The 26,163-nt window shown below is 41.4% G+C and overlaps 1 protein-coding gene across 2 annotated transcripts in view; it reads left to right on the top strand.

Annotated features, from left to right (window-relative positions):
- PARP14 (poly(ADP-ribose) polymerase family member 14) overlaps positions 1-26,163 on the top strand; it is a 48,304-nt gene that overhangs the window by 2,544 nt on the left and 19,597 nt on the right. For both annotated transcript variants that reach the window (XM_067738705.1, XM_067738704.1), the window contains exons 2-10: positions 2,764-2,888; positions 3,638-3,671; positions 6,777-7,019; positions 9,754-9,990; positions 15,202-17,423; positions 19,477-19,713; positions 20,251-20,472; positions 23,273-23,351; positions 25,756-25,905. In XM_067738705.1, coding sequence (XP_067594806.1) covers positions 2,764-2,888; positions 3,638-3,671; positions 6,777-7,019; positions 9,754-9,990; positions 15,202-17,423; positions 19,477-19,713; positions 20,251-20,472; positions 23,273-23,351; positions 25,756-25,905 — 3,549 coding nt within the window. The remainder of the gene's footprint in view (positions 1-2,763; positions 2,889-3,637; positions 3,672-6,776; positions 7,020-9,753; positions 9,991-15,201; positions 17,424-19,476; positions 19,714-20,250; positions 20,473-23,272; positions 23,352-25,755; positions 25,906-26,163) is intronic.

Below are 26,163 nucleotides of genomic sequence, written 5' to 3'. Positions count from 1 at the left end.
GTTCTAGTCCTCAAAGCAGAAGTGATTTCAGTCTCCCTGCGAGGTTTCTTCCTTCCCATCTCCCAGCCTGCTTCTCCCTTCACCCACCTCTAGACTGCTCTAATGCCCTTCTTGGAGTAGTACCCACCCAGCCACACTCACAGCTTAGTGCAGCTCTTTGTATGGTCAAAGTTCTTAGGCGTGGAAAGTCCCTGTTCAGTTTTGGTTTCCTCCCAGAGGAATGGCTTTCTCAGAAGCAAGTGGTCAGGAGTTTGCTAACATCATATTACCTACCCCAGCACTGTCCCTCGGGCAAAGGTCTTCTTCCACAGGAACACCCTCTGCCCTCCAGGGAAGGAAGTGGCCGCAACAGGTGCAGGCCTATAGTGTAACACAACTTGATTCTTATCATTCACATAATAAGAATGAGCCCCAAAGCACTCCTCTGTAGAAATGAGTGGATAGCAAACAGAAACTACTTGGAAGCTGTGTACTTCTGTATAATTGGCTGAATTTCCGAAAAGTCGAGTGTAAATTGCCTTGTCAGATTTTAAATCCCGGGCTTCCCTGGTGGCGCAGTGGTTAAGAATCTGCCTGCCAATGCAGGGGACACGGGTTCAAGCCCTGGTCCGGGAAGATCCCACATGCCGCGGAGCAACTAAGCCCGTGCGCCACAACTACGGAGCCTGAGCTCTGGAGCCTGCGATCCACAACTACTGAAGCCCGCGCGCCTAGAGCCCATGCTCCGCAACAAGAGAAGCCACTGCAATGAGAAACGTGCGCACCGCAACGAAGAGTAGCTCCCGCTTGCTGCAACTAGAGAAAGCCCGCGTGCAGCAACGAAGATCCAACTCAGCCAAAAATAAATCAAAAAAAATTTATATAAAAAAACGATTTTAAATCCTGTTTCAGATGTGTACATTTATCATCTTTTCTGGTCATAATTTTGCTCCTGATTATTGTCAGCTTCTCCTTAAATTAAATATGGATGGTCTGAGATTGGTGCAGAAGAGAGCCTGTCCACATGGGTAAGGGTGTTTAGATGGCAGCATTTCAGCTCTTCTTCCTCCCAGATTCACTTTCTCCTTGTTGCGGATCACTTGCTGTTACTGCTACCACTTGCTCTCTTAAAATAGTTGTGCCCATACATATTACACACAATCTCAGAACACGCTGGCACATGTAGATACCTGGACAGGACTCTACCAAAGTATAGGGAATAATAAAAGGAATGTAACACAGAGGTCCATGACTCTAGATAGCTTGGCTTATAAAACTTAGCCTGCTCTCTGGGCTCAGGGGTCCTATCCAGTCCTTAGTCTTCACTCCAGCTTAGGACAGCTTATCAGGAGTCCATGCAAAAACACCCACCCTGCTCACAAAGAATGAAATTAAGAGTCTGGCATTCCTTCTCATACTGTTTTTGAGGCCTGTTTTTGAGGTGGCATCCAATTAAGTCATTACCTCCCTCATCCTCTGCATGGATGGTTGAGGTGGGAAAGCTATTCAAGTCCCTCTTTTTTTTTCTTTTTTTCTTTTGCGGTACGTGGGCCTCTCACTGTTGTGGCCTCTCCCACTGCGGAGCACAGGCTCCGGACGCGCAGGCTCAGCCATGGCTCACGGGCCCAGCGGCTCCACAGCATGTGGGATCTTCCCGGACCAGGGCACGAACCCGTGTCCCCTGCATCAGCAGGTGGACTCCCAACCACTGCGCCACCAGGGAAGGCCTCAAGTCCCTTTTGATGAAAGATTCTACCTGTATCTTCAGCCTCAGCAGGCAACCATATCAGAATACAACATAGTAGCCCAACATCCATAGCAGAGCCACACCTGTGAATGCAGGGCACTCTCCAGGGTTCTCCTTTGCCCTGACCTCTTCATACCGCCTGACTACGTTGGCCAGGCCTCCTCCTGTAAACTCACTCATTCCCTGTTCTCCACTGTCTCAGATACACCGCTTTTCCTTTTCTCTCTCTGACTGCTCCTTCTTATAATTGTACAATAACTTACAGTTACACAGCTCTTATGGGTGTCACAAAATTCATTCACAGACACTGCTTCACGTATGGAAACTGAGACGCAAGAAGTTAAGATATTTTCTCAATGACACAGCTAGTTGGTGGCAGAGTTGGAATTTGAATCCAGGTCTTTGGACTCATGTCCACTGTTCATTTTTTTCTTCCACTACAGCCCAGCTGTCAAATATGTGTTAATTTTTTTTTTTTTTTGGTAAGAATCTCTCCCATCTTATCATCACAGATTAAAGAATTGATTGAAATACCTTTTTAATGAGGCTCCTCGCTATTCTGCTTATGTTCACCTGAGTCACTTTCCTAAAACGTGGCTTTCATAATGTCATGTCCTAGCATCCCTGGCTCACAGTGAGGGATGCTTTAATTATTTCCTTTCACTGTAGAATAAATAATGTTACCTTTCTGAGTGCCTACTGGGCATCACATACTGTACTAAGTTCTTTATAATGTTTCTTGAATCTAATCCATGTTAACACCCACACAAGACAGTCTTCATCAATTAATAGACAAGAAGACTGAGATTTTGTAAGTAAGGCTTATTAAGGAACATGCTCAGGGTTAAAAAAGTAAGTTTAAAGATAGAATTCAAATCTGTGTCTGCTTGCTAAACTTCCCCCTTTTCACCACACATAGCCTCTCTTGAGAAACTGACCAAGCCGTTGACTGATGATGATGAAGCCTACAGAAATCACAGAATAATTTTGTGAACAAAGATTGCTTTAACAGTTGCCTTTTTTAAAAAAAATTTCAGTTCGGCAGCAAGTTCTGGCGAGAGAGAACCACGAGTTAGTATGGCCAGGAAAAGGAACATTCAAGTTAACTGTCCAGTTGCCCAGAGCCACGGATGAAGTCCAGGAGGGGAAAATTCCAACAATGGTAAGGAAAGGGGTGATTACAAGGGAAGTAGGGTGTTCTCCCAAGGTGTGTGGGATGGGAACCACGATGAGGAAATACAGTGGAATGAGAAGTACAACTCAAACTGGGGTGAGGAAAGCAACTTAGAGATGTGGAGGGAGTGAGAGTGGTGATAGGGTAGGTATGAAATAATGGAAGAAGAAGCACTTTTTGTTTGATTTTTGACGCTTTTGAAAATTCAAGATTGGGGGGTTACCATAATGGTGGTTTGAGATGTAAAATCTTGGGTCTGTTTGTCCCAGGTACTTGCTATATTGGTTTCATTTTCACATGGTTTAGAGGGGCCAGCGATCTATACTGTAATGTACTAAGTATTTCCTCAAGTGTAAAATGGGATAGTAATAGTACTGACCTCTTTGGATTATTGGGTTGTTGTGAGGATTAAATGAGACAGCCTTAGGAAAGCACATGGCCTAGTGCTTGTTAATAGTACACACTCAATAGATGTTAAATGGGAAAACGAACATGAGCTAAATTATTTCTCTGACTTAGGTCTTACCTCAGACACTTGGTGCTCCTTTGGGGTTTCTTTTATTTGTGACTCGTTTTTACAGGTGATTTGTGTGCTATATATTAAACAGCATCATTGCCTGTGCTTTTAGTTATAATTTCTGTAGACCCTACATCTCCAGTCTGGTCCTAGGGACACTTTCTTAATGTAAAGAGATTATTAGTAATTTATTAATGCTACTTTATTGTTTGGGTTTCAGGAATCCAAGACCAAAGAACGTGTCAAAGAATCAGGTAACTTTTCATCCACCAGGCAGTTTTGCTTTCAATATTAAACACTATGTGTTGCGGAGGTCATCCTTCTCTTCTTGACTTCACAAGGCAAGGTTTGTTAGCTGAGAGATGCTTTGGGCTGCATCATCTCCATCCTCCTAGCCAGTTGTGCAAGGGTTGCCTCTTGAGCCCTAAGGGTTCAGGTCAGAAGGATGGGAACAGCTCTCTCTGTGGGGGCTGGGAGACACCTTGCAATTGATGGGAGGATAAAGAGGTACCCGGGAGGTGGATGAACTGACCTTCAGAGTCTACCTGTGCCCATCCAGCCATTGTGAAGCAAGGACATGATGTGACAGTGGGTGCTGTGTGTGGCTAAGTCAGTTAGTGTTGCTTTCTGAGCGCTGGGTGCAGGATGTGGTGTAGCTCTCCAGACCAGCGGCAGCTCTTCTCGTCCCATCTGCTGTAGGAAACAGCCAGCAACCTAGTAGCTATACAGTAGGACCTTGTTGTTTATCCACCCTATATATAATAGTTTGCATCTGCTAATCCCAAACTCGCAATCCTTCCTTCCCTTACCCCTCCTCCCCCTTGCCAACCACCAATCTGTTCTCTATGTCTGTGAGTCTGTTTCTGTTTTGTAGATATGTTCATTTGTGTCGTATTTTAGATTCCACATAGAAAGACAAATACCATATGATATCACATACGTGGCCTCATTTCTTACACCTCTGCACAAGTGCTCCTTAAGCTTCATTTGTCAAATTGCCACCATTTCCTAAATGGTTTTGGTGTAGTCTCGGCACTCTGCCTATACTTCTGTTGCTCACAATACATTCTACTCCACTTTTCTCTACCTAAATTCTAGGATAGTCTTCAGGATCTACTCAGGTTCTTCCTCTTCTCTGAAGCCACTCCAGGCCAGCCCAGTTCCTTCATCTCCCTGGTTTGGATTCTTGGCTTGATCGTTGACACAATCAAGTTGACTTTATTTGGCAGTCAACCAAGCCACTCTCGTGATGAAGCTTCTCATAGTCATGGGGTTATAAACTATATTGGTGGAAAGGCTCTTTCCATTCACTTAAGTCCAATCATCTCATTTTGTAATTAAGAGATGTGCCCAAGGTCACGTGGCTAAAGAGTGGCAGAGTCAAGGGTCGAGCTCATATAGCTCACCCCGACTCCGGTAGTCGTTCCGGTTTGTCATGCCTGTCTCACTGAATGCTAATTTATGTTGTTATCGAATCCTTAAGCTATTTTTTATTTGGCATGAGTGTGTGTTTGTGTGATGTCACATCCAGCACGTAACAGGAGTTTTTGTCAGGGTCATCTAACTGCTGTAACAAACAAGCCCCCCAGATCACAGTTCAGTGTAGTCGGCAGCTAGGGTGGTGGGGGGAGTCTAGACTGCTTCACACAACTATTCAGGAATCCAGGCTCCTTCCATCTTTTTGACACCGTTATCTGTGATATGTGGCCTTCAAGGTCACTGCAAGGGAGAAGGAGATTCACATAAAGGAGATTTGATTGGCCAGGTCTGGAAAATGGAATTCACCAGATCCACCCATATTCCATTAGCCACATGAACTCTACTGTAGGAACTCAACTGTAGGAAGTCTGGGAAATGTTGCCTAGGAAGAAAACAAAATGGATTTGGTGAGCACATAGCATTTTACTCTGCCATGATAAACATTTACAAATGTCAGTTCCATTTCTTATTTATTTATTTATTTATTTTTGTATACATCCATTAGAAAACTGGTAATTTCCTTTTCTAGCATTTTTTGTATGCACCCATCTCCACACAACCAGTGCCTTGAACATAAGGGTGCTAATTGGATAGTTGCTCACAGAATGTCTAAAGATCATAACATACTCATTATGCTTCATTGCACAATCAGAGTGAGACTGACCTCCTGTATACAGTTAACCCTTGAACAACACGGCTTTGAACTGCGTGGCTCCACTTATACGTGGATTTTTTTCAATAAATATATTTGAAAAATTTCTGGAAATTTGAAAAAACTCACAGATGAACTGCATAGCGTAGAAATATTGAACAAATTAAGAAAAAATTAGCTATGTCATGAATGCATAAAATATATGTAGATGTACATATAACATACAAAAATATGTGTTAATCGACTGTACTGTTCATGTTATCAGTAAGGCTTCTGGTCAACAGTGGGTTATTAGTAGTTAAGGTTTTGAGAAGTCAAAGTTACACGCCGTTACTTGGCCGTGCAGGGGGTTGATGCTCCTATTCCCCGTGTTGTTCAAGGGTCAACTGTATATGTAACTCACTTATGGCCAACGATGAAGCAGAACAAGCTGGCTTGGGTGGTTGCTATTCTGTAAGTTTGAGGTATACCCATAATTCTCTGGGCCATTTTATCTTCCATGTGCATTCCTTAGTCATTCACCGTAAGTATCCTTTTTCTCTCCAGTGATAGGAAATTATTGCTTTTCAGAGCATAATGTGTTAGGTGATGCCCAAATATGGGCATGGGATAGTCTTGCTCTTCTCCAGTGACCTAAGCAGTAATTCTCCAATTCAAACATTTATTGAGCCTCAACTATATACCATATGCCATCCATACAAAGATGAATAAATATGTCCCTTGCTCTGGAGTAGCTTGGTTCAATAACTGTAATTTGGTGCTGTGATAGAAATATATGTCAAGTGCTATGAAAAACAAGGCAGGTTCCTTAGAGAAACAAGGCAGAAAAGAGTGTAATAAAATTGAACATAATCATCATCATATTAATAGACAATTAAGTACTATTTTTTATTTTAATTATATTAAGCTAAAAGTCCTCTAAGATCTGTTTTTTTTAAAAAATATATTTTTTTATTTGGCTGCGTTGGGTCTTCACTCTAGTTGCGGCCCCTGCGGCATGTGGGATCTTATTTCCCTGCCCAGGGATTGAACCCATGTCCCCTGCATTGGAAGGGGGATTCTTAGTCACTGGATCACCAGGGAAGTCCCCTAAGATATGTTTTATTTGAGTTAGCCAAGAGACCAGGAAGGGAACAGGGCAGTGTAATTAGCTTATGATAATTTACTTTGCTAAGAACATGGTACATAAATATAACATCTTGTACCCTTTTTGTCTCCCTAAAATCAGATGCATCAGAAGAACTAGATGCAAATATCTCTTTCAACAGAAGATCAGAAAAAAAGGAAGACGCCCCAAAAGAATGTGAAAATATTTCCTCTTTGGTTGCATTTGAAAATCTGAAGGCAAATGTGACTGATATGATGCTAATCTTCTTAGTGGAGAACATAAGTGGCCTGACCAATGATGACTTTAAAGTGGAATTAATACAAGATTTTAGTGTTGCTGTAGTTACCTTTCAAAAATATACTGGTAAGATCAAAAGATGCTCCATTTGTTAGCCTACTTTGCACTACACTTTGGGATTTGGGACACCTAAATTACGGAACGTTTCTGAAAGCTTCACTCTTTCTAATAGCTAGTAAGAGAGGACTCCAAGTTAATATAGATGCTTTCTTATTTTGAAAGAGAAGCAAATTCGTTCTGAAACCAAATTCTGATTTTTTTAAATAAGTTTATTCATTTTATTTATTTATATTTGGCTGCGTTGGGTCTTTGTTGCTGTGCGCAGGATTTCTCTAGCTGCGGCGAGCGGGGGCTACTCTTTGTTGCTGTGCGTGGTCTTCTCATTGTGGTGGCTTCTCTTGTTGCAGAGCATGGGCTCTAGGCGCGCAGGCTTCAGTAGTTGTGGCACAGGGCTCGGTAGTTGTGGCTTGCAGTCTCTAGAGTGCAGGTTCAGTAGTTGTGGTGTACGGGCTTAGTTGCTCCGCCGCACGTGGGATCTTCCTGGACCAGGGCTCGAACCCGTGTCCCCTGCATTGGCAGGCAGACTCTTAACCACTGCACCACCAGGGAAGTCCCTCTGATATGTTTAATAAGTCAAACTTTATTGTATGAGTTTGTGTGTGCGTGAGAGAGAGAGACAGACAGACAGAAAGACAGAAATAACACACCGAAACAGAAATCTAAAGTCAGGTTATTAAAGAGATTCCAAGCAAAGGACTCAATGTTTTCCCATGTGTTATCTCATTGGGAGGAGTAAATATTGATCTGTGTTACTAAACTGGACTTATTGGAGAGTAATAATAACAGCAAATACTCATATAGTGTTACTATAAGTCAGGTACTATGCTAAGTTTGTTCCATGTATTAATTTATTTGTTCCTTTCAACAACCTTTTGAGATTATTATTATTCCTCATCTTACAGTTGAGGAGACAGAGACACAGAGATGATAATCAGAGACAGAGATGCTAATAACTGGAAGAACTGGATTTGAACTGAAGCAGCCCACCTCTATAGAGCTTGTTCTCTTACCCCTTTACCATATATTTCCTTAGTGGGGTTGGCTAAAAAGTTCGTTTGGGTTTTTTGTAACATTTTACGGAAATACTTTCATGGTTGTCACATATGCAGGGATGAGTAAGTGCATGTGACGCAGAAAGTGAGTGCTCTTTAAGGTCTATGTGAGGAGTCTGTGGACAGTTTCTGAGATTGGAAGAGCCATCTCTGGAAGTCAAGGAAATTTTCCAAATCCAAGCCCTCACCATTCCACGGCCATGGCAGTGGAATGGTTGATCTTAATCAACCAGCACAGGTCATGAAGTCAAAATTCTAGTTCCACCATTTAACTAATTATCTGAGGTTGACCACGTTACTACCCTCTGTGTGCTTTACTTTCCTCATCTATAAAATGGGGACAATAATACTTACCTAATACAGTTTCTGTGAGGATCAAATAAGATGGAGTTTGAAAAGCTCTTAACATAGTACCTGAGACATGATAAGGACTCAATAAAGGGAGCTATTATCCAAATTTATGATTATTTCTTATAAAGGTAAAACTAAGTTGACTTGCTTTTGTTCATTGATCAAAAATCTTGATACCTACTACGTGCCAGGTACTTGTGTTGCTGTAGGTACATAGATGAATTTTTTGGTTCCTGCTCTTGAGGAACTTGTGTGGAGCAGGGAGGAAATCCATTCATAAGTGAACAATGAAGATGCAAGAGGAGAAGCTGCTTCCCTCATCTGTGAACAGCAGGCTGTGGGGAATGGGAGGAAAGAGGACACAAGAATGGTGGCTTGGTTTTTCTTTGAAGTTTATACTCCAGCAGTACCAGGCTATCAGGTCTCAGATGTGCTGTGTTGCTACACACCCCTGCTGGTCCCTCTGCCTGAAATGTTTCCTCCCCTTAAATACCCGGTAAACTCTTCTTCATCCTTCAAAACTCAGATCAGTGACTACTTACTCTGGGAATCCTTGTCTGATTCCCAGTATTAATCTTCCCACCTCATTTGATCCCCAAATAGGCCATTTGTTTGCTTTCAAGACTTCCTCCCTCCTGGATGGTGAACTTTCAAGGAGCTGTTATATCCATCCCCTCTATCCCCGGATCCTAGCCCGGAGCCTGTTACATCATGGGCTCACCGTCAATATTTATTAATTTGAAAGAGATAATTGGGCTGAGTCTGGAAGGAGGAACAGGACCAGGGTAAAAAAATTGGAGAAGGGCGCTTTAGACAGAGGAAATTGTATATACAAAGGCAAAAGAGAATGTAGTTTTCAAAATAATCACTGGGTTTTGTGGCAGTGTGGAAAATAAAATGAATGGTCGGTAATAACAAGAGGTGACATTTAGAAATTAGTTTGAAGTCAGATAGCCAAGGGCATTGTAAGCCTAGCCAAGGAGCTTGAACTCATGCCTGCAGGTAATGGGGAGCCGAGGAAGGAGTGAAATGAGGAGATTTGTATTGTAGAGAGTGCATTCAGGTGGTGATGTCAAGGAGGGGTGGAAGGGGCTGTGACTAGAGGCAGGCACACGACTCAGTGTCAGCAGTCCAGGTAACACGTTCCTATGTGCATTGCTGTTCAGAGACTGGAAGCTTTAGGCATGTAGATTCTCATGTGGGAATTAAAATCTTGCATTTAAAAATTGGGTGCTTAGCCTCCCTCCTTTATCTCAATTAATATTCAGTTTCTTCTATATAATATAAAGATATAATCATAATTTTTGATTGATTGATTAATTGATTATGGTTTGTAGATGCCCTGAAATTTGTTGATGAATGTGTCAAGCACCATTCAGTGAAAGAACTTCAGCTTTCTGCAAGACTTCTGGAAGTGACAAAAACAGTCCGAGTTGAAAACCTGCCACCTGGTGTTGATGACCATGATTTGAAATGTTTATTTGAAAATCCTCGTAACGGAGGGGGAAGAGTGGCCAGCATTGAATGTTTTCCTGACGAGAGTTCAGCACTGATTGAATTTTTCGACAGAAAAGGTAATACCTATTAGCCTAATTTTGTAAACCTTACCTAGCATAATTAAAACCATTTTAATAGATCTTAACAGTTAACAGTTGAATTCTGATGTATTTTATTTTTATCTGTATATATTTTTGTTTTTTTTGTTTTTAAAATTTATTTATTCATTTATTTTATTTTGGGCTGTGTCGGGTCTTAGTTGCGGCACACGGGACCTTTGTTGTGGTGCGCTGGCTCAGTAGTTGAGGCATGCGGGCTTCTCTCTAGTTGTGATGAGTGGGCTCCAGAGTGTGTGGGCTCTGTAGTTGCGGCACACAGGCTCTCTAGTTGTGGCTCGTGTGCTCAGTAGTTGCAGCACGTGGGCTTAGTTGCCCTGTGGCATGTGGGATCTTAGTTCCCCGACCAGAGATCGAACCCATGTCCCCTGCACTGGAAGGCAGATTCTTAACCACTGGACCACCAGGGAAGTCCCTCCATATATATTTTTGGAAATCCAAGTAGCAATCCCGTACGTCTGGTATATCATGCTAAGTGAATCCCGTGATTCAAAACTTTAGAGAAGTAATATCAAGTTTTTGAAAGATATGAGGAGATTCTCTCATGGGTCTGTACTTGTGACAGACTGAAAAATATATAATTCTTAGAGTCTTTGAGATACCGTATTTAAAGAAGTGATCTCTGTTTTAGCTATACATTTGGTAGAAATTCTCAAGTTAACTTCAACAAGATTAGGTAAAGAAATACTCAGAAACACACAGTTCCTATAAAGTATCTTCACTTCCTGCTTCACTTGTCAGTGTCATCATTCAGAAACTAATAGGGGTGGTTTCACATGATCAGTGGACGCCTGCTGGATTGTTCTTTGCAATGACCCTGTGAAAACCTTGCCCAGCTGAACCTTAGGGAAATGTTTCTGAGGGATTCGTAGACATAGATTGCCAGTTCTCTGAGGCATGTGCAAGGTCAGCTTGGAGATTCCACTGATGTTCAGAGGTCAAGGCTGAGGAGTAGGAATTAGGGAGCCGGACTTCTTAGGGAAAGAAGGAACGTTGTGCTTGGGATCAACTGAGGGAGGATGAGATAGGATCATGTGGAATGCCACTCACTTAAAGTAAACTGTTTCATAGGGGTACTTGGAGGAACCTCCTTTCAGCTGTTATGAGTTGGGGAAATTGTGGTGAAGGTATGGTTTGGATTAAAATGGAATGAGAGACCTAGCGTTCCTTGGGCAGAGGGATGAAAGATGAGCTTCTGTTGCGTGTTCTTTAAATCTCTCTCAGGGAAATTTACCTTGGGCCCAGGGGGAGAGCTACATAGAACTGTTACTCTAGAAGTTAACCTCCCAGCTTATGATGGGAGTTGACAACTATGGGGCTTTCGATCATCTTGAGGGCATGGGGCAGTTGGGTGTGTCCTCAGAATGTCTATGTTACATGTGTATGAATAATGATAGGAGCTATTTTATTCAGGTTTATTTTATGCTAGAGCCACACTCGTAGGGCACTCTCAAAAGTTGCTCTTTGCCCTGACCTCTTTGCACCATCTGACTATGTTGACCACACCTTCTCCTCAAAACTCACTCATTCCCTGTTCTCTGTGTCTGAGATACACTGTGTCTGATTTTCCCTTTCTCTCTCTGGCTGTGTCTTCTTATGAATATGACTTACACTTGCACAGCTCTGCAGGGTGCTACCAAGTGCATTCTCAGACACTGCTTTATGGGCGTTGCTATTATTGTAATCCCTGTTTTACAAATGAAGAAACTGAGGCACCGGAAGGGCCAATAACTTGACCAAGGTTACACAGCTAGTAAGTGACAGAGCCAGGATTTGAACCTGGGTAGTCTGGCCCCATAATCTGTGCTCTTAACTTCTCCACTTTCCCCCAATCTCCTGTACATCTATAACATTAATTTTTCTTGTAGGATATTTCACCACTTACAATGAGTTAATAATGAGGCAAACTGTAGATAAAGCTGAATTAAAAACAGAATTTATTTAGCAATATTGTACTTTATATAGATCATTTGAGAGGAATAAGTTAGGCAGTTTACTCTGAAATTATTTTGTTCAACTTCACAGAATCCAATTCACAAAATCTTAAGGAAGGGAACTCTTATCGAATGCTTGTTGTACATGAGAACTTTTTTTAAAAAAATATTTTATTTATTTATTTATTTGGCTGTGCTGGGTCTTAGTTGCGTCATTCGGGATCTTGAGTAGCGGCATGCGAACTCTTAGTTGCGGCACGCATGTGGGATCTAGTTCCCTGGCCAGGGAGCATTGGGAGTGCAGTGTCCTATCCACTAGACCACCAGGGAAGTCCCTACATGAGATCTTTTGCTGTGTTTTCTGCCATGGTATCTCATCACTGAATCCTCCTAAGAACCTGCACAGTTATATAGTTTTTTTTTTTTTTTTTTTTTTTTAACAGAGGAGGAAAACAGGATGGAGAGCTTAAGCCACTTTGAGGTGATATCTGTGATGGTTCTTGGGTCAGACAGACCTGAGTCCAGATGCCTGGCTTTGGTGCTTACTAGCTTTGTGATCTTGGGGAAGTTACTTTAACCCACCAAAGCCTCTGTTTTCCGTCTGTAATAGAGGGCTCACATTACTACTTACCTCAGAGGAATGTTGTGAGGATCAAATTAAATTGTACCTGCAGAGTGCTTGGCACATGGTGGTACTCACTGGTACTCAGAATCTGTTCCAGGCCATGGTGGGAAGTTGAAGCCATGAGTCTGGGCCTCTGAAGGCCACTTTTTTTTCATTAGGTCTGGCTCCAGGCCTAGGAGCCAATCGTGCACAAGGTGAAGTTATTTTTAACATCTTTTCACAAGATGCTGTTTTAATCCAAGTTGTTACTGGAGTTCATTCTAATTCCCTTCCTGCTTAGACCCCTTGTAGCTGTCTAATAACTAACACAAAGTGAGGAGGGGTTTGGGGGAGAAGAGTACCCCTACACACACACAGGGACTGTCATAGTAAATGTGGCAGAAAGGGGATTAGAGCAGGGACAAGATATGTACAGGACTTATTGAATCAGAGTCTCTGGGGCTGGGCTCTCTGATGACTGTGAGGATGCTCTTTGTTTGGAACCCTTGGAACAGGGGCAAGAGCATGGGCTTTGGGGTTAGACAGACACTGGCTTGAATCTTAGCTCAGATCTTTACAGTCTGTGTGACCCTATTCGAGTTACCTAACATTTCCTAGCTTCAGTTCTATCAATTGTAAAAAGGGATGATAATAATCGTGTCTCTACCTCAGAGGTTTGTTGTGAGCATTAAATATATGTAAACCACTTAGAATATTGTCTGACACGTAGTAAGCTGTTATAATTATTATTATGCTCCTCCTCTCAGAAGTATTAACAGAATCTAAGTCATCTATGAAATCTAAAACTGTGCAACTGTACAAGAAGAAATAAATAACATGATTCTTAGATTAGCTTTGCTTTGAGCTGGAAAGTATTCTTCACACTGGAGCAAACATTATCCCCTTGCTGGTGACCAAACTCTTCTCTCTCTTTTTTTTTTTTTTTTTGTTTTTTGCATTTCACCACTATTTTTTTATTTTTTATTTTACTTATTTATTTATTTATTTTTAACATCTTTATTGGAGTATAATTGCTTTACAGTGGTGTGTTAGTTTCTGCTTTATAACAAAGTGAATCAGTTATACATATACATATATCCCCATATCTCTTCCCTCTTGCGTCTCCCTCCCCCCGACCCTCCCTATCCCACCCCTCTAGGTGGTCACAAAGCACCGAGCTGATCTCCCTGTGCTATGCGGCTGCTTCCCACTAGCTATCTATTTTACGTTTGGTAGTGTATATATGTCCATGCCACTCTCTCACTTTGTCACAGTTTACCCTTCCCCCTCCCCATATCCTCAAGTCCGTTCTCTAGTAGGCCTGTGTCTTTATTCTCGTCTTACCCCTAGGTTCTTCATGACATTTTTTTTTCTTAGATTCCATATATATGTGTTAACATACGGTATTTGTCTTTCTCTTTCTGACTTACTTCACTCTGTATGACAGACTCTGGGTCCATCCACCTCACTACAAATAACTCAGTTTCGTTTCTTTTTATGGCTGAGTAATATTCCATTGTATATATGTGCCACATCTTCTTTATCCATTCATCCGATGATGGGCACTTAGGTTGTTTCCATCTCCGGGCTATTGTAAATAGAGCTGCAATGAACATTTTGGTACATGACTCTTTTTGAATCATGGTTTTCTCAGGGTATATGCCCAGTAGTGGGATTGGTGGGTCATATGGTAGTTCTATTTGTAGTTTCTTAAGGAACCTCCATACTGTTCTCCATAGTGGCTGTACCAATTCACATTCCCACCAGCAGTGCAAGAGTGTTCCCTTTTCTCCACACCCTCTCCAGCATTTACTGTTTGTAGATTTTTTGATGATGGCCATTCTGACCGGTGTGAGATGATACCTCATTGTAGTTTTGATTTGCATTTCTCTAATGATTAACGATGTTGAGCATTCTTTCATGCGTTTGTTGGCAATTTGTATATCTTCTTTGGAGAAATGTCTAAATAAATTTATTTATTTATTTATTTTTGGCTGCATCAGGTCTTTGTTGCTGCACATGGGCTTTCTCTAGTTGCAGCGAGCAGGGGCTACTCTTCGTTGCCGTGCGCAGTCTTCTCATTGCGGTGGCTTCTCTTGTTGTGGAGCGTGGGCTCTAGGTGCGTGGGCTTCAGTAGTTGTTGCACAAGGGATCAGTAGTGTGGCTCGCGGGCTCTAGAGCGCAGGCTCAGTAGTTGTAGCGCACGGGCTTAGTTGCTCTGCTGCCTGTGGGATCTTCCCGGACCGGGGCTCAAACCCGTGTCCCCTGCATTGGCAGGCGGATTCTCAACCACTGCGCCACCAGAGAAGTCCCTCTTCTGTCTTTCTTAACCTGGTGGTGATATATCAGTGTTATCAGAAAAACAGAAAAATAGAATTTATTTAACAGAATTTCAACATAGAGTGTTCTTGGCTGGAAAGTAATTATTCCATGAAATAAGGAATCCCTGTGCAGTGTTAATACGTATCAGTTTATATTTGAGCACTCTGGGAGTAGTGCTGCTTTTTAATAGCATGTAACATCAAAGTTCTACAAACATTAGGATTTTTTTTTCTCTAGAATAGGAAAGCTTGTTTGCTTGTTTTTTCATCTGAAACATATTACACTGAGATTACTTAATTTCTTTCCTTTAAGTGTTAGACACCATCATGACCAAGAAACTTGACCTCAATAATATGCCGCTCTCTGTGTTCCCGTACTATACTTCTTTGGGCACAGCCCTGTATGGACAGGAGAAGCCTCTGATCAAGCTTCCAGCGCCATTCAGAGAATCACTGGATCTTTCCTTATGGAAGTTCTTGCAGAAGAAGAATCACCTGATTGACAAGATAAATGATGAAATGAGACATTGTCACTGTGAGCTAACATTGTGCCAGCTTGGCAGTGAAGTGATCATCAGACCTGCAGCTACCTTAGTCAGTCAAGGAAGACCAAGAATCAAGACCTGGCAACAAGATGCTTCTACAGTATTCTCTGGTATCCGGTCTAAGTATACAGTGACCTCATTTAAAGTGGATTCAAAAGTATGGGACATCATAAAAGACAATTTAGAAGATGATAGGATTTTGATTGAGTTTGATGCACTAACAGGAATTGCAACCTTAGTGGGGAAATCAGAGGATGTACAGAACATTGAGCCACAGATCAAGGACTTAATAGAAAGCACCATTCTAGAAATGAGAAGAGAAGAGCAAAGTCTGAAGCAAAAACTGGCCATTTCTCCAGCAAGGTATTCACTTCTGTTGCACAGCGGTGTACTGGAGTATCTCCACACGGAGTGCCCAGAGGTGGAGATTTTTTATGATGAAGCCTCTCAACACATGTACTTCAAAGGACTCCCTGCAGATGTGTATAAAGTAAAGTGTGAAATCCAGGAAAAGGTATACACCATGGCTCAGAGAAACATTCATGTTTGCCCAGAGGTTTTTCAGTTTCTGCAACAGGTTGACTGTGCAGAATTCTCTAAGTCTCTCTTTATAGCACAGAACATTCTTGCAGTTTATGAGTTAGAGGGCACAACTGTTCTCTTAACTGGTGCTTTTTCTGAAGTCCTGTTAGAAGCTGCAAAGCAAATGGTCAGAGCCTTAAAATATAAGTGCATTGACATTGAAGACAGGGAAGTTCTTAACAGTAAGAAATGGAAATGGCTCATTTGCAATTTGCATAAGAAACACAATTCCTCCTCAAAGACTGTAATAATCCATGAGGTAACTTCAGCAACCACAGCCCAGGTCATCATCACAGGCTGTGTGAGAGAAGTAAATGAAATCTATGACTTGCTTTTTGACTTCCTGGAAAAACACACAAAAATAGAGAAATTGATTGAAGTAAAGCCTTCCTTAGTTATTGATTACTTAAGGGCAGAAAAGCTACTGTGGCAAAAGATAAAGAAGATGAATGTTCAGGTAATTTTTAATCCTGAGAACAAGCGAAAAGGCATTTTACTAACTGGCCCAAAGACCAAAGTCCTGGAGGGAAAGAACATTGTCACGCAAGCCTGGGATTTGGTCTGCGTTAAAAGCTTCCATATTGATAAGCCAGGAGCCAGTCAGTTCTTCCAGGATAAAGCACGGTATTATAAAAGTGAGGTCAGAAGGTTATTTGGTTGTTTTATTGAACTACAGAAGGGTGGTGGGCAGAGGTGCTTGTTTCAGACAGATTTAGCCCCTGGAGTCTCGCTGATTGTGCAGCAAGGAGACTTGACCCAGTTCCCCGTCGAGGTGGTGGTAAACACGGCCAACGAGGAACTCAAGCTCAAGGGGGGCTTGGCGGCTGCTCTTTTAAAAGCAGCTGGCCCTGAGCTCCAAGAAGACTGTGACCGGATAATGAAGACAAGACAGGCCAGGATCTTACCTGCCTGTGCCGTCATCTCGAAAGCAGGAAAGCTCCCGTACCACCACGTGATCCACGCAGTAGGGCCCCAGTGGAAGAGTGATGATGCCCAGAAATGTGTGTGGCAGTTAAAGACTGTTGTAAAAGAAAGTCTCCATTTGGCTGTAAAACACAAGTACCAATCCATAGCCATCCCTGCTATTAGTTCCAGAGCCTTCGGCTTTCCCCTACCCCAGTGTGTGCAGACCATTATTTTGGCGATCAAGGAATGGTTCCAGTGTAAACAGGATGGATGCAGCTTGAAAGAGGTTTACCTTGTGGATATAGCTGAGAAGACTGTTGAGGCCTTTGCTGAAAGTGCAAAAATTATATTTAAAGACACCCTGCCTGATGTTACTTCCCTGCCCAGTTTACCAGCAGCAGTCCAGCCCAACTTGAGAAAAGATCATGGAAAAGGAGCAAGTCTGGTGTCCCCAGAAGGCCTGAGGATCCTGTTGGTGGAAGGAGATGTGCAGAGTGCTACAGTGAGTGCCCCTGTTTTCAGAACACCCACCAGCGTGCTGGGACTCCAGTTAGCCTGTTGCTCAAGGGAGATTAAGATCAAGGGGAGAATCCCATGCCCTCCATCCCTGCCTTGAAACAGGTTTCCTTAGAAAATTGGGCTACTTCACCAAGGCATTCACTAATTGAGATTGGCCAATTACCCGGGGGAGCTGATAGCATGTTCCGATCACTAGTTTCCAGTAAGTGTGAAAATCCACAATAATACCTAACATTTACGAGGCTCTCTATGCTTTTGCAGTGCTCTTACACCTGTCATATTTTGGCAAATCTAAGGTTAATTTCCTGTCACATTCACTGATAGCAGATGCAGAAAAATTAGAGCATAACACGGGGACGGAAGACAGTAATCTTATCAGCGGAACTGAACCAGAGGGTTCTGAGTTTGAGGGACCATCAGCTCCCAACACCATTAACAAAATGTAGGGAGGAAGGTAGAAAGTGACCTGGGGAAGGTCTGGGTATTATGTGGGGACAATTCTTATAGCTCTGCCAGGGGGTGACATGTTTTTTAAAAATACTTAGCATTTAAAGTATTTAAAAATACTTTAAAAAGGTACTTAGCAACCTTTTCAACACAGGTTCTAACTAATCCAAACAGTCCTGGAAGCCCCCTGCTGTGCCAGGTGTTAACTTTCTGAGCTGGGCGAATATGGGCAGTCCTGGGGCAGGGATGCTTAGGGAAGGCCATTTGCATATTTATTTGGAGAAAAGTCTATTCACATCCTTTGCTTACTTTAAAATTGAGTTACCTTTTTATTATTGAATTTTAAGAGTTCTTTATATATTCTGGATACAGGTCCTTTAACAGATACATGATTTGCAAATATTTTCTCCCATCCTGTGGGTCATCCTCCTGTTTTGTTCAAGTTGTTACTTGGTTTAAAATATTTTTCATTTTGTTTAAAATATGGAAAGAGATTGTAAAAAATTACATCTCTACTTACAGTAAGCTTAAATCATAATTACAAGAATAATAGCTAACACTGTTTACTATGAGCCAGGCACTCTACTAAGTGCTTGACATGCATCTTCTTATTCAGTGCCATGAGGCAGATTCCAGGATTATTATTATTCTCATTTCACAGATGAAGGAATGAGATTTAGAGGGGTTAAATAATTTGCCCAAATCCCACATTTAACAACTGATGGAGCTAGGGTTGGAATGTGCATTGCTCTATTTCAAAATATTAAAAATAATTTTGTTTCTCATTGAAAAGAACAAGCAAATAAACAAAAATCTCTTTTGGCCAAGGGTCAGTAATTGGATTGAGTTCCAATCCTCATTCACCTTGAACGCTGAGTAGTAAGACATTCCTTCCGTGCCTTTCACTTCCATAGGTGTGTGCCCTCTGAAGCCAAGACCTGCTCTGCATTACTCCTCAGTGACCCACGTGGGGCAGCTTTGACAATCACTTGGTCACAGTCCCTCTCCTGTCTTCTCTTGGTGTCTTAGTCAAGCCTGATTAATCTGCTCACATTAACTGTCCTGCTGAAAAAGCTCCCATGGCTCTTCACTGCTGCTGGGAAGTCCAGTTGGCTTGGCACTCGAGGCCTTCTGTAGTCTGTGCTCAGAGTAACATTTCTAGCCTGGCTGGCACCATTTTGCTGCAGAAGCTCTCTATCAGGTCAAACTGATCTCCTTGCCGCTCACAACCTGCCATGCTTCTGTCCATGCTGTTGCCCCTTCCCCATCTCTGCCTGCTGCAACTATTCCCACTTCTCAGACACCACATCGCTCATAGTGTCTTTACTAGCCTCTGAAGGCACTTCCTCTGGACTCCTTTGGTGATCCCATACCATTTATGTATTGCTCTTTGACAGCTCTCTTTTGTCCTAGAGTGTTATTTAAATAAGTATCTAATAACACTCTCTTTTGGGGTGGTATTTCAATCTCTGAAAACTTAATCATCTTAGTTGTCCCCCATTGTGCCAAGCCCGGGGGCTCAAATACAGTAATCCTTGATGAATGCTTTTTCTTACAATTTGAAACAAATTGTTGGTTTTGTCTTTAAGACCGATGTGGTTGTCAACTCCATTTCGTCGGATCTTGAGCTCAATAGAGGGCCCCTTTCCAAGGCCCTCTTGGAAAAAGCGGGACAAAAGCTCCAGGAGGAGCTGAAGACAGCTGGACAAGTGGTGGCTGTTGGGGTCGGCACAGTTATCCAAACCAGTGGTTGCAATCTGCACTGCCACCGTGTGCTTCACGTGGTGGCTCCGGACTGGACAAATGACAGCACATCTTCACGCAAGGTGGGACCTGGTTTTAAATTCTCCAGGAAATTAAGTAGCCCTTTGGACTCTCCTTTCAGTAGAATGTAGCTTGAACCCTGGCTGTGTCTGTTCTGTAATAACAGCACATTCTCATAGCCATTTCTTTCAGCTGTAGCTGACTTCTCCCAAGGACCAGTTAATAATAGAAATTGATTACAGTTGTCAACCATTGCTGGGACTCGGGGAAGAATTATTGAAGATAGCACTCTTTAGTGAGGAAGGAAAAGTGAGGGCATGAAGAGTGGAAGAGACTGAAGGAACAGAACAGTAGCTGCTTTGCTTCTTTCCTTCATTGCTGAGTGAGTTTGAATCTTTTTGGAGGGTCTCACACATTCTTCTTTACTTTTCCTTTTTTACTCCTCTGTTTTCCTTTCCCCTTCTGACTGCCCTTAACCTGCCTTTTGTTGAAAGGAAAAAGGAGTAGAGAGAGATCACAGAGTTGCTAAATTCTTGTTCTTTTTGTTCAAACTCTGATTTCCAGGCAAAATGTATAAGAATGTGCTTTGTGCTTTTCAGATCATGGAAAACATAATCAGAGAATGTTTGGAAATCACTGAGAGTTTGTCCTTAAACTCAATTGCATTTCCAGCAATAGGAACAGGAAATCTGGGGTTTCCTAAAAACATTTTTGCTGAATTAATCACCTCAGAAGTGTTCAAATTCAGTAGCAGGAATCAACCCACAACTTTACAAGAGGTTTGCTTTCTGTTGCACCCAAGTGATCATGGAAATATTCAGGTACAGTCTTTCTCATTACTCGTTATTTTGGCAACTGAGCCCTAACGTGTTCAAGTATCTTCTTGGTCTGATAGGTTGTTTCTTTCATGTATTTTCATACAGGAAAGTAAAAGAGTAGTGTGGACTAGTTGCAGCACGGCAAATTTCAAGCACATTTTTGGATATAGAAAAAAATTTGACTTCTTATTAAGAAAAATTTGAAACATATGCAAAAGTAAACCAAATAGTATAATGAAATCCCTTGTACCCATCCTTCAGCTTCATAGTTATCAACCTATGCCCAGTATGTTTCATCTCTATCTCCATTTATTTCCCTTCCTCCCATACTGTTTTTGAAGCAGATCCCATATATACCTTTTACCCATAAACAATTCAGTATTTGTTTTAGACATTAGGATTCTTTTTCAAAAGTAATCTAAGTACAATACTATTTCACACCTAAAAGAAATTGGCAGTCATTCCTTTATTTCATCAATTATCATGTCAGTGTTCACATTTCCAACTGTTTCATAAGTATTTTATTTTGTTTTTATAGCTTGTTGGTTTCAATCAGAATCCAAATAAGGCCCAAATATTGCAATGGAGTTGACATATCCCTTAAGCCTCTTCTAATCTATAGAATTTCCTTCCATATGAACATAGAAATTTTAATACATAATATAAAAGCTCAGTTGTGGTCCTACAAATAGGAGAATGTCAGAATAAGATACAACTGAAGGCTCAGCACATCCCCATAGGAGTAAGACGGTTGAGACCAGAAATACCAGAACCATCTTTGGTCACAGAGAGTCCATCAACCAGCTCACGTTTGCTGAACACCAGCTGTGAGTAAGCCTCTGGACTCAGCATTATGGGGGAACAAGAGGCATTTAATATGAGGCCATTATTCCTGCCCTGCAAGTCCTTAGAGTCCAGGAGAGTAGATGATATTAATTGTTTGAAAAGTTCCATGATAATGCAAGAATTAAACAGATTAAGGCTAGCAACCCAAGAGATGTCCATAGATCATTGGACTAACTGAATTTTTAGGTCATACTTAATTTTTTTTCTGGATCTAGACACTACCTTTAAATACTTTGGAAGCAAACAAATCTAAATTCTAATCAGACAGCTAAACCACCTGGGCAAAATATGTGGTCCATTTAGTTGGCCTGCATAACTACAGTCATTTCTAGTCAATAAATGCTTTGTGAACAACCTCCCTATGACTTGCGTTGTACAAAGTGATGTGGATTACAGAATGGGTATGTTGCATGTACTCTCCCTCCTATAAATCATAATTACTTTGGGAGCTAAGATTTATACACATAAAATGAACTAGAGACATGAAGTGCTGAGAGTTTTTGAATGAATGGCTGAGTTCATTGTAGGGAAGTGAGTCCTGTGACATGGATCTGAACCCTCGAATCTCACTCTTTCTGTGCATCGTCAGCCTTTGTTATCTTTCCTAAAGATTCAAATTCTGCAAGTATTTTGTAAAGGGATTAGTCTATACAGACATCTTTATTGCCATCGGAAATAGTACTGATTCTCCATACGTGGCTGTGACAATTTTTCTCTTAAGACTTTTAAAGACAGTTAAGCTTTGGTCATATTTTCACAAAAATCAGCAAAACTTATTGAAATATTTATAGGTGGAGACTGTAACAGAGGTTGCACCAGCAGCCTATGGTCGGAACATAGCCTTTAGATGTGCTTTATTTGGGCTATTTTTAAAAAATTTGAATCAGTTGCTGGCATTTAAGAATCAAACTTGTCACATAAAACTCCAGATGTCCACTCGGACCTAAAAATTCAAAAGTTCTGGCACCTTGGACATGGATTTCTGCCTGAACAGTTCGCTGTGGCCAAATGGCAGCTCCTCTCTAGTTCTCCAGAGTCAAACCAGTCCAGCTTTACACCTGTCCACCTTTACACCTGTAGATCACGTGCCTGGTGCCTGGAGAACCCTGGCTCTGTAGTCTCTCCTGGTCCTTCTCCCATTATTGTATCAGCCTTTTAGCCAAGATGTTACTTGTTTTTTTTCCAACAAAATTTCCTGTTGCTTGTTTACAAGGAGGAAGAAAGTGATGATTTTGGGGTGTCACTAACCAGGCAAAGAAATGGAATTCCAGCCTCTTGCTCCAAAAACACTACTCCCCTAGCTGTTTCTCTCCTGGTACAAATAAGAAGTTAAAAACTGAAGTGTTTGGGTCCTTGTGATTGTCTTTCTCTTAACACTGTAGTTTTAACAACAACAAAGTATTTACTTTTACTGATTATGAAAGTAATACATGTTCATTGTAGAAACTTTAAACAATAAAAAAATGCATAAATTCTTTTAGTTGTATTTCATCTTAGTCTTCTTTTATATATGTGGACTTTTAAACGTGGTATTATATAATGTAATTTAGTATCATTCTTTTTTCATTTAATAGTATGAAATAAGCATTTCCCTATTCCATTAACTATTCTTTGAAAACATAATTTTTAATGGCTGATAAATACTCCAACATATGGACATACTAAAATTTATTTAACCATTTCCCTGTTGGATTTTTAAACTGTTTATTTTTTTCTCAATTACAAATAGTATTGTAGTTATATTTTTGTTCACATCTTTGATAGTTTTCATAGTTTGTATTTACAGAAATAGAATTTATGAATTTTTCATAACGTAAAAATCTATAATGAAAATACATGATACTCTGAGAATTGTTCTCTCCTAAATATTTGTGCATGTAGGATCAGAAGGTCTGATGAATCAAATTCATTCATCTACAGAGAATTGTAGTGATTAAAACTGTCTTTGTATTTCTAGGCATTCTCAGATGAATTTGCCAGAAGGGCTAATGGAAATTTCATCAGTGACCAAGTTCCCAAGGCTGAAGATACACAAGGTTCAATAAAGCTTTTAAATAGAGAAATTATTTTTAGTTGCTAAATAAGTATTCAGTGTTAAGTGAAAAATGATAGGATAATTTTTATGAAAAAAACAATTTGTGATAAAGAAGATAATAAATTATACTCTACACACCTGAGCATGCAAGACACTGGCCATGTTTATGTGATCTGGGGTGAAAGAGTAGGCAGGCCAGATTATATAATCTGTACAATGGGTCTTTAAGTGGTGATGATGAGGCTACTATTTTCTAAGGATGATGTGATAAGTGTTTTCAGAAATAGACACATTTAAAGAGATGATACCAACCAAATGCTTCTCCTCTGTCAAAGCTACTTATATTTGAATTTATCCTATTTGGAGTTTGCTGAAGCTTGTTAAATCTGAGTATGTATGTCTTCAGATCTGGGGATTTTTCAGTCATCTCTTCAGATATGTTTTTCTGTACTGGTCTCTCTCGCCTCTCCTTCTGGTGCTCCAATAACATGAATGGTAAGCCTTCTGATAATGTCTCTGAGGGTCTGTTCTTTTTTTTTTTTTTTTTTTCCAGTCTTTTTTCTCTTTGTTCTTCAGATTGGATAATATTTATTAATCTACCTCCAAATTCACTGATTCTTTTCTCTGTCTACTATACTATTGAGCTAATCCAGTGAATTTTCGATTTCAAATATTGTATTTTTAAGTTCTGAAATGTCCATTTGATTCTTATTTTATAGTTTATATTTCTCTGCAGAGACCCCTATTTTTCCATTCATTCCAAATCATTTCCATACATTCAAGTGTGTTTACTTCGACCTCAGGGAGCGTAGTTATAGTAGATGCTTTGAAGTCTTTGTCTGATCATTCCAACATCTGAATCATCTTGGGATTAGCATCTATATTGAGTGTCTTTATCCTTGAGAATTGGTCACATTTTCCTGGTTCTTTGCATGACAAGCAATTTTGGATTATAGAATGGGCATTTTAAACATCGTGTTGTAAGACTTGGGTCCTGTTAAAATCCTCTGGAAAATGGTGCTTGTTTTGTTTGTTTGTTTGAGCAGGTAGCCAATCAGTTAATGTCATTCTACAAGTTCTGCCTCACTTTCTGTGTGGGCAGTGGTTCCAAGGTCAATTCCATTCTCAAGGCCTTTGCTGTGCAGCTTGGGTCTGCCCCACGTGCACAGCCCTGGGGTGAGCTCAGGGTTGACTCCAGTCTTAAACAGAACAGGGGGTCACCACTCCAGCGTTCCCCTTACATTCTCTGACTTGCAAAAGCCCATTTTCCAGGTCTTCTGGCCAGAAGCACAAGGTTCTCTCAGAGTTGAAGCTGCCTGTTCTGTTGCCTCATTATTCTGCGTGATCAGGGGTGCCCTTGGGCAAAGCAGAGGGGGTGAGGGTTGAGGGGAGGGGACCAAATAAACAAAAACACAGGGATTTCCCATACACCACATATACACCTTTCAGACCACAAGGCCCTTTTTCCTGATTCTTCTGGACAGAAATACAGAATGTCTTTCAGAGTTTTAGCTCCCTGCGGTGCCACTGTGGAGTTCTGCAACCGGGGCACCTTGGTACAGGGCCTGGATTTAAAAAGGAAAAATATGGAAAATAATGAGGCTTCTCTGCCATACTCTTCAGCTCACAGGGACCCATATTCCCAGTCCTCTGGCCGCAAAGACAGAGATTCTCTGAGAGTTTTGCTGCCTGTTCTCATTGTGTAGTTCTGTAACTAGGGCCATGCTTGGGTCAAAGCTGGGAGAGAAAAGAGGAAAAATTTCAAAACAAAACAAAATGGGAAGCAGCACAGGCTGCTCCTTCCTTTTTTTTTTTGCGGTACGCGGGCCTCTCACTGTTGTGGCCTCTCCCGTTGCGGAGCACAGGCTCTGGACGCGCAGGCTCAGCGGCCATGGCTCACGGGTGCAGCCACTCCGCGGCATGTGGGATCTTCCCAGACCGGGGCACAAACCCGTGTCCCCTGCATCGGCAGGCGGACTCTCAACCACTGCGCCACCAGGGAAGCCCTCCTTCAAGTTTTGACTCCTTTCCCCAGTCTGCCTGCTGTTGTGCATGTCTCAGTTCTCAGAGTGGCTTTTTGTATTTGTCCCATGTTTTTACTTGTAGTCAGTGGGAAAGAAAGGCTCAAGTGGGCTAATTCACCTCAGCCAGCAGCAGAAGGCCATGTTTGATATGTATTATATTTTATAATCCTTTTCCAGAAACAGACCATCAGGGGCTCAAGGCCAGGGCCAGGTTAAATGCCAGAGATCACAGAGAGAGAGACAGAGAGAGAGAGAGAGAAAGAGAGAGAGAGAGGGAGAGAGAGAGGGAGAGATGAGAGGGGCACAGGTGAGAACCATGAGACCTAAGTCATTCTTGCTGTTGTCGACTTGTTACTGAGTCTATTTTTTTTTTCTTGTCAGGTTTATATGGGACTATTTCTAACCCTGATTCAGGAGTGCATGAAATGAAGATTGGGCCCATCATTTTCCAGGTAGCCTCTGGAGATATCACCAAAGAAGAGGCAGATGTGATTGTAAATTCAACATCAAAGACATTTAATCTCAAAGCAGGTACTTGACTTACGGAATTTTGACTAGTGTAATAGTCACAGTAGAGCCTGTGAAGGAGTTGCTATAGCCAAACTGGTTTCTACAACTTTGGCTTATTGCTATTAATTCATCATTTGAAAATTATTTTGACATTGTTTCTCATAATCGGGAACAGCTCTTTTATGAGTTTTTCTCCTTTGTTATCAGAAATACCCAAGTTATAGGGTTCCTTTGATGATGGGGAAAGCATTTAGATAATTAGGCAATCATTCTGATCCA

This window comes from Pseudorca crassidens, chromosome 5, assembly GCF_039906515.1.
Source record: "Pseudorca crassidens isolate mPseCra1 chromosome 5, mPseCra1.hap1, whole genome shotgun sequence".
Taxonomy (NCBI): domain Eukaryota; kingdom Metazoa; phylum Chordata; class Mammalia; order Artiodactyla; family Delphinidae; genus Pseudorca; species Pseudorca crassidens.
This window is presented reverse-complemented; position numbering and strand designations above follow the sequence as displayed.